Source organism: Nothoprocta perdicaria, unplaced genomic scaffold (genome assembly GCF_003342845.1).
Source record: "Nothoprocta perdicaria isolate Ctin4 unplaced genomic scaffold, notPer1 scaffold_50, whole genome shotgun sequence".
In the NCBI taxonomy this organism is placed as follows: Eukaryota; Metazoa; Chordata; class Aves; order Tinamiformes; family Tinamidae; genus Nothoprocta; species Nothoprocta perdicaria.
Window position 1 is genome coordinate 3,668,045 of NW_020455755.1, and position 7,569 is coordinate 3,675,613.

Below are 7,569 nucleotides of genomic sequence, written 5' to 3' on the forward strand. Positions count from 1 at the left end.
GCGGCAGCGCAAGGAGGCGGTGAGGGAGCCCGGGGGCGCGGGAGCCCTGCGGCACCGGCGCCGGGGCCCGCGCTGCTGCGGGCGGCCTGGCGGCGAGGAGCGGGAGCGGGGGGATCAGGCAGCGCTTTGGGGCGGGGGTCTTCCTAGGCCCTACCCATCCATGCTGAGGAGGAGGAGGATGAGGAGGAGGAGAAGGAGAATGAGAAGGAGGAGGAGGATGAGGAGGAGGGAGGGTGCGGGCTGTGCAGGAGCCGGGGGTGACGCTGTCGCTGCCCCGCAGGTGCTGGCGGAGAAGCGCAACCTGGGCAGCAAGGACGGGCCCCCGCACCTCGTGGCCGTGGTGCCGCTGCACGGGGCGGCCGCCCCCTGCGACGCTGCCCTGCGCCTGCTGCAGAGCCAGGACGCGGCCACCGTGCGCGGCGAGCCGGGCGGCACCGGCTTCGCGCTGCTCTGTCCCCGCCTCAAGCAGCGCTGGCGCTTCGTGGTCGCGCAGGCGGGTGAGGACACACTGCTGCTGCTCTGGGGTTTGGCTCCCCAGCCCCGGCAGCCCCACGGACAGACATGTTCTGTGCACAGGGGATCTTCACGCTGTCCTGGACCTGGCAAAGGTTGCAGATTCCCTCCTGTTCCTCTTGGATCCTGCGGAAGGCTGGGACAGTGTCGGGGAGCGCTGCCTCTCCTGCCTCTTTGCACAGGGGCTCCCCAGTTTTGGTAAGTGAGGAGCATAAAGGCTTCTAGAGGGGCTGGGTTAAGGGGGTGCTTGGTGAGGATTCCTTTTGTAGTAATTAAAAACACCACGTGTTGGCAAGGGATTTTATGTCTCGCACCACCCAGTTTCTAAGCGCAGCTCAATCAAGCAAGTGCTGTTGCCCTGCTGTCATATTCTGTGTTCTGATGATGGTTTCCTGCAGTGATTGTGTTCCTTTTTAAGAGAATGAAGCTGTTGTTTGCTTCATTTGAGTTGCAGGGATCGGGGTTTGTGTTCAGTGTGCAAGATGGGAACGAGGAGGTTTCTGTCCTGATTGTGAGCCCTGCCTGCTCTTTGGTAGCTCTCGCCGTCCCCGGCGGCACCGACTTGCCCCCGAAGAAACGCATAGACGCAAAGAAGAGACTCGCCAAGGCCATCGAGAAGCGTTTTCCGGAGGCCAAGCTCTTCCCGCTGAACACGGCGCAGGAGGCGTCGCTGCTGCTGCGGCAGCTCGGCGCGCAGCGCCAGCGGCCCCTCGCCTTCCGCGCCCGGCGCGCCCACCTGCTCGCCTACGCCGCCCACTTCGAGCCCAGCCCCGAGAGCCACCTCGTCGGCACCCTGAAGGTCTCGGGCTTCGTGCGGGGGCAGACGCTGAGCGTGAACAGCCTGGTGCACATTGTGGGGCACGGGGACTTCCAGATGAGCCAGGTGGAGGCGCCCCCGGACCCTCTCGCTTTGAATCCCCGTGTGGATAAAGGCCACAAGCGGAGTCAGGACATGGATGTACAGGTGGGCTGCTGGCCACGTTTGTCTGGCCCATTAAAACACAACGTTTTTAGACTTCCATCAGGAGAGTAAGATGGGTGTGTGAGGCCAAGGAGGAGGAAGGGAATTGCATCAAGGGGGCAGTAAACTCGTGTTCTGCCAGTGAGCCAAGACCTCCTCGGGTGCAGCACGGAAGGAGCATGGTGATGTCACCATGTAATGAGTATTGTGCTGAGGAGAATCTGCTCTCTTTGTCAGCACGGGGTTTGTTTGGGTGGGGAGCGGCGTGGGGAGGGAGCTGGTGCCTCTCTTCCAGCTGGTCTCTAGCCTGAATTGGGTGTGTTCATACCTGTTCCCTGGCCTTTCAGGATGATGCTCAGAACGGTGCCGATGAGATGGAGGAGGATGTGAAGGTCCTGATGAAGGCAGACGCCAGCAAGCAGGAGTCTTTGCAGTCGGAAGTGATCCCAGATCCCATGGAAGGGGAGCAGACGTGGCCGACGGATGAGGAGCTGCAGGAAGCAGAGGGTGAGCGGTAGCCGGGTGTCTGTAGCCTTTCCGTGTCCGTGTGGGAATCCCTGTGTGACTAGGGTGGCTGAAGGGGCAGTGAAGCAATGCACTGGCCTGGAGCCACAGCTCCTGGAGACTTCCCTTCTTGCTCCCGTGGCCTGGCTGCAGGGCCACGTGGCTTCCCGGTGTCACCTTGTGTCCTGAGAATGGTGGCTCTCGCCTGGAGCGGCTCTTGGCCCTCCTGGGGTTGATGCTATGGAGGGGTAGGAGGGAGGTCCCTGTGTTGATCCCTGGGAATCCCACAGCTGCGCTGAAGGCCAACAGGAAGGTGGTGAAGGTCCCCAAAGGCACATCCAAGTACCAGGCGGCCTGGATTGTGGATGATGAAGAGGACACCGAGGAAGATGATGATGAGGAGGAGGAAGATGATGACATGGATGATATGATGGAAGAGGCAGCTTCCCAGGTACCTTCAAAAGCTGATACTTCAGGTCATCTCCAGGCCACTGCTGCGTGTCCTAGAACAGTCCTGTCCTTTGAGCTTTTGCCAAGAGCACAAAACAGAGTCAGGACCTGCCTGATCTCAGGATTTCAGAGTTAAAGCTCTCAATCCCGTGCATCCTGTGGCTGCTTTGGCCTGTTAGCTGGCAAAATGAGTGACTGCAGCGTGGCCTGGCCCGTGTTTGGCACCGTGGGCACACGCAGGGTTTGCAGCACTGTGTGGACGTGAGCTGAGCGGTTATGGACTCTGCTGTCCTCTGTGTCAGGAGGAGGAAGGCAGCGAGGAGGAAGAGGAGCTTGCGGAGGAGGAATGTGAGACCGTGACCGTGTCCGAGTGTGTGCGGGATGAGCACTACGATGAGAAAATGGAGGAGGACGAGGAGCAGATGCTGGAGAGATACAAACAGGAGCGAATGGATGAAATGTTCCCGGATGAGGTGGACACGCCACGGGATGTGCCTGCCCGTGTCAGGTGGGACACTGCCCTTGGGAGCGGAGCTGGAGGGACCCTCTGTCTAGTCTGGGGAAGTAGGGCAGGAAGCCTGTGATGTCTTAGCCATGATGTCTGAACCTGGCTGAAGGCTCTTCTGAAGATGCTCCTTTAGGCTCTGAGGCTTCCAGGGGAGGTGCTGGTGGGGGCAGTGGGTGCCTGGGCAGCTCCCTGGGGACAGGAGAGCTGGATTCTGGCCTGAGAGAAGGGTAAAATTTGCTCTCTTTGCCTTCTGTGAGGAAGTGAGATCTTGAGGAATGTGGAAGGAGCTGGCAAGACATCTAGGCCTGTAAATAGTTTCTTTGCTATTGTCTGTCTTTCAGGTTTCAGAAGTACAGAGGGCTCAAGAGCTTTAGGACTTCTCCATGGGACCCCAAAGAGAATCTCCCAAGGGACTATGCCAGGATTTTTCAGTTCCAGGACTTCTCCCGAACCAGGAAGCACATCTTCCGGCAGATAGAGAAAGAGGAGCCTGAAGGGGCCTTGGTAATGCACTTTTCTCTTGCTGGCCATTCATCTTTCCATCTCTCTGCTGTGTTCCCTTGCTCCTGGGAGGACAGACTTGGCAGGGAAGTGGCTGCATAGTGCAGCCAGCTGGTTCTTAACCTGAAGTCAGAAGCCCAGATAATGTTTTCCCTTGGATTCTCTCTCTAACCCAGACACATTCCTGCTGACACCTCTATTGAAAGAGATATCCATAACCAGTCCTCTCTTGGCAGGTTGGCTGGTACGTCACGCTTCACATCTGCAACGTGCCTGTCTCGGTGATGGAGAGCTTCAGAGACGGGCGGCCGCTCGTCCTCTTCACGCTGCTTCCTCACGAACAGAAGGTGAGCAGTTTTGGCCGTGCTGCTGTCTGGACGTGGAGCTCGTGGCACCTGCCAAAGCCCCTGGGAGGCCCCTGCCAAGGGCGTCTGTCCGTGCGGCGGTGTCGGCTGCTTTCTGCTCTGCCGCTGTCCCTTGCCAGCCCCTCACGGTGCTGTGTGTCCCACAGATGTCCGTGTTGAACTTCCTGGTGCGGCGGCATCCGAGCAACAACGAGCCGGTGAAGGCGAAGGAGGAGCTGATCTTTCACTGCGGGTTCAGACGCTTCCGAGCTTCCCCGCTGTTTTCGCAGCACACGTCAGGTGTGTGAGGGGCTTGTGTGGGGACAACGGGGGGGCTTGGGAGAGGTTTCTAGGGCAGGAAGCCTGTGATGTTTTAGCCGTGATGTCTGAACCTGTCTGAAGGACCCTTGTGAAGTTGCACCCTTGGGCGCTGAGGCTTCCAGAAGAGACAGTCAGCAGCAGGGCACTGCAAGGCCTTGAGCCCATGGCTCTGTGGCCCAGGCAGGGCAGCAGCAGGCTCTGCACAGGGATCTGGCATTTCGGGGGACCCCCGTGGTCCCCAGGTGCTCTGCCCTGCTGAGGAGGGGTGCATATGCCTGGTTTCCCTGCAGAGCAGAGCCCGCCTGCCAGCGTGAGCAGCAGCCGGGGAAGGATGGGCTTGATGAGGCTTTTCCAGAGCTCTGGTGACTGAGCTTGGTCGTTGCTCCTCTGTCCTAGCTGACAAGCACAAGCTGGAGCGTTTTCTGCGCCCTGATGCTGCTCTCGTGGTGACTGTTTATGCTCCTATCACTTTCCCTCCTGCCTCAGTGCTACTTTTTAAGCAGAGAAGTAACGGTAAGTTGGTGAATGCTGGGGAGGTGGCATGTGGGAAATGGGCCTTTGTCCGCTCGTGAGAGCACCTATCCAGGAAGCGTGGCTTGAAAGAGCCGTGCGTCCTTCATGCTTGACACCGTTTGAGATGAGCTCATGTGTTGATGCCTCTGCCTTGCAGGAATGCACGACCTCGTTGCCACGGGCTCTCTGCTCGCCGTGGACCCCGACAGAATCGTCGTCAAGCGGCTGGTGCTCAGCGGCCACCCTTTCAAGATCTTCACCAAGACAGCTGTAGTGCGATACATGTTTTTTAACAGAGGTGCAGCCCTTCTCCGTGTGGTGGGAAGAGGGGGATGTGGAGGCAGAGCTCCTGCTGCTTATGGAAGGGGTCAAGCGGGCACAGGAAGGTCTGTTTCTTAACCCGCTTTTGCATTTTTTGTTTTCCAGAGGACGTGATGTGGTTTAAGCCAGTGGAGTTGAGAACCAAGTGGGGTCGGAGGGGACATATCAAGGAGCCGTTAGGTAGGTTTGGTTTTTGGCTCTGAAGCCGAGCTGGGAGAAGGCACTCTCTGTGCATACCCAGCCTGCCCTTCCTAGGACTCATGGCCTCTTCTGCCCTGTGCCTAGGGACCCACGGTCACATGAAGTGTCACTTCGACGGACAGCTAAAATCCCAGGACACGGTGCTGCTGAACCTCTACAAACGTGTTTTTCCCAAATGGACTTACGACCCCTATGTTCCAGAGCCTGTGCCGTGGGCGAGGGATGAGACAGTGCCCCTGGCACAGGACGTGGAGCTGGAGTAAGCCTGGAGGCCCAGGTAGCTCCCGCAGTTGGTGCCTTTGCTCCCCGGTTGCTGCTCTCGTCCTGTACGCGGTGAGGGCAGCACTGCTGTTGTCTTGGACGTGTCAGGGCAGGGATCTGTGCTGCTGCCCATGTACCACCTACAGCTATTTATTTACTTTGGAATATATTTTAAAAAACACGGAAGCTCCTGTGTCTTGGTGGTATCGGGCTGGGGAGGCTGTATTCACCCTACTGTCCTGTGGCCCCCAACCCAGTTGGGCTGCTGCTCCAATGGACTGAGCTTGAGGGGATTTTGCTGTATCAAGGAGAGGTTCCCCACTGGACTTCACTGGAGGTTATTGCGGAGCCTGAGAGAAGTGGAGCAGCAGCCTGGGAGATGCCTGCAGCTCCCCCAAGGCCCATCCCCGAGCGGGTGGCTGGGCAAGGAAGCACAGGCAGCCTTCCCCTGTGGTGATTCTGGCTCTGCTTTGGAGTAAAGTGACTCTGTGTTCTGGAGTTCAACCCCAGCTTCCCTTCTCCCTCCATAAAAGCACCACCACGGCGGGGGGATTGCTCATCTATTTTAATAGTGCACAAAGCAGGCTGTACAAATCCGGTGTCGGGTTTGTGCCGCTGAGACGCTGCCTGTTCTCACTCCGCTGCTGGAGGGAGGTCTGTGAGCCAGCCCAGGGCGCTCAGGTCCACGTTGCCGCCGCACAGCACCACACAAACGTTCTTCACGTCCGGGGAGACGGTGCGGAACCGCTCGGAGAGCACGGCCGCGACGCCCACGCCCGCCGTGGGCTCGATGAGCAGCTTCATCCTCTCCCACACCAGCCGCGTTGCTTGCTGTGGGGACAGGGCAGCCCCGCTCAGTCCTGCAGCACGCACGTGCTGGTGAGGACACTGCGTGCCCAACGTCTGCAGCCCTCGGGGGAGGCAGAGCAGAGTTTCTGCAGCGCTTTCCAGCTGGAGATCATGTAAGCGTTGCATGCGTGGGGTGTAAGGGCGAGAACGCAGGGCTGGCAGCAGCTGCTACAGTGGCAGGGCAGCCAGGGAGCACTTGCCTTGATTTCTTCCTCCGAGACTGTCAGGACATCGTCAACCAAATCCCTAATGATGGGCCAGGTGTTTGGTCCGATGCTGGTCTTAACGGCGTCGGCAATGGTGTCCGGGGGGTGCGGGTTGGGGGTCAGCTCCCCTCTCAGCTTGGACTGGTAGCAGTCGTCGGCGTTGCAGGGTTCAGCCGCAAACACTTTCACGTCTGGCCTCAACGCCTGTGGGGAGCACCCGTGGCCGCCCGCACTTGCTTGGAGCAGGGTGAGCGCCCATGGGGGTGACACCAACGGGGTGACACAAACAGGGGCTGCCGTGCTGAGCACAGGTGACCGGGTGCCTCCATGCACGGGCACTTTCCAAAGTCACCACCTGCCCTGCTGAACTGGTTTTCCCAGGAATGCAGCTCCCTACCTTGACAGCAACCGCTATCCCGGCGAGCATCCCCCCGCCGCCGACGGGCACCACCAGCGCGTCCACCTCGGGCACCTGCGCGGGCGCCGTGAGCGGCTGGGGCAGCGCCGGCCGGGCCGGCCCCGCGCCACGCCGCTGCCCTCACCTGCTCCAGCACCTCCAGCGCGATGGTGCCCTGCCCCGCGATCACCGCCGGCTCCTGGTTGGGATGCACCACCACGCCGCCCGTCTCGCGCGCCACGCGCGTCGCCGTCTCCGCTCTGGACTAAAGCGGGCGCGGGGTCGGCGCTACCGTCCTGGCTGTGCCCGTGGGGTCAGCGTGCTGTCCCGGCCGTGCCCACGGCGTGCCCGCCGCGCCTCACCTCGTCGCTGGGCTCGCACGGCACCACCGTGGCCCCGTAGCCCTCGATGGCGGCCACCTTGCAGCGCGGCGCCGTGCGCGGCACCACAACGTAGGCGGGAATCCCTGCGCGGGGCGAGAGGCCGCGGCACCCACGGGTGCCCCACGCGCGGGGGGCACCGCTGCCGTGGCGGGTGTCCCCTTCGCCCCGGGCTCTCCCGTTACCTTCCTCCCGCGCGGCGCACGCCAGCGCCTGCCCGTGGTTGCCGCTGCTGTGCGTGACGAGGGCGCGCGGGCGCGCGGCCGCCTCCACGAGGGCGCGCACGGCGTTGAGCGCGCCGCGGATCTGCGCGGGGGAGAGCGCGCCGCGTGAGCGCGC

At 60.9% G+C, this 7,569-nt stretch overlaps 2 protein-coding genes and 2 non-coding genes across 4 annotated transcripts in view; 3 read left to right on the top strand and 1 right to left on the bottom strand.

Annotated features, from left to right (window-relative positions):
- Window positions 1–5,541, top strand: part of TSR1 (TSR1, ribosome maturation factor) — a 6,720-nt gene extending 1,179 nt beyond the window's left edge. The window contains exons 2-14 of the mRNA XM_026047939.1: window positions 281–497; window positions 577–711; window positions 1,050–1,477; window positions 1,822–1,981; window positions 2,269–2,429; window positions 2,731–2,936; window positions 3,278–3,440; window positions 3,674–3,784; window positions 3,949–4,081; window positions 4,499–4,615; window positions 4,773–4,913; window positions 5,042–5,116; window positions 5,222–5,541. Coding sequence (XP_025903724.1) covers window positions 281–497; window positions 577–711; window positions 1,050–1,477; window positions 1,822–1,981; window positions 2,269–2,429; window positions 2,731–2,936; window positions 3,278–3,440; window positions 3,674–3,784; window positions 3,949–4,081; window positions 4,499–4,615; window positions 4,773–4,913; window positions 5,042–5,116; window positions 5,222–5,400 — 2,226 coding nt within the window. The 3' untranslated portion in view covers window positions 5,401–5,541. The remainder of the gene's footprint in view (window positions 1–280; window positions 498–576; window positions 712–1,049; window positions 1,478–1,821; window positions 1,982–2,268; window positions 2,430–2,730; window positions 2,937–3,277; window positions 3,441–3,673; window positions 3,785–3,948; window positions 4,082–4,498; window positions 4,616–4,772; window positions 4,914–5,041; window positions 5,117–5,221) is intronic.
- LOC112954746 lies at window positions 2,998–3,089 on the top strand. Its single transcript, XR_003250776.1, has one exon. It is a non-coding gene; the product is annotated as a small nucleolar RNA SNORD91 family (small nucleolar RNA).
- LOC112954750 lies at window positions 4,136–4,228 on the top strand. Its single transcript, XR_003250780.1, has one exon. It is a non-coding gene; the product is annotated as a small nucleolar RNA SNORD91 family (small nucleolar RNA).
- A 410-nt stretch (window positions 5,542–5,951) lies between the features above and the next one.
- The window catches only part of SRR (serine racemase), a 2,726-nt gene continuing 1,108 nt past the window's right edge, over window positions 5,952–7,569 (bottom strand). The window contains exons 2-7 of the mRNA XM_026047940.1: window positions 7,416–7,536; window positions 7,213–7,316; window positions 6,996–7,115; window positions 6,851–6,925; window positions 6,448–6,657; window positions 5,952–6,229 (exon numbers count right to left, since the gene is read on the bottom strand). Coding sequence (XP_025903725.1) covers window positions 6,032–6,229; window positions 6,448–6,657; window positions 6,851–6,925; window positions 6,996–7,115; window positions 7,213–7,316; window positions 7,416–7,536 — 828 coding nt within the window. The 3' untranslated portion in view covers window positions 5,952–6,031. The remainder of the gene's footprint in view (window positions 6,230–6,447; window positions 6,658–6,850; window positions 6,926–6,995; window positions 7,116–7,212; window positions 7,317–7,415; window positions 7,537–7,569) is intronic.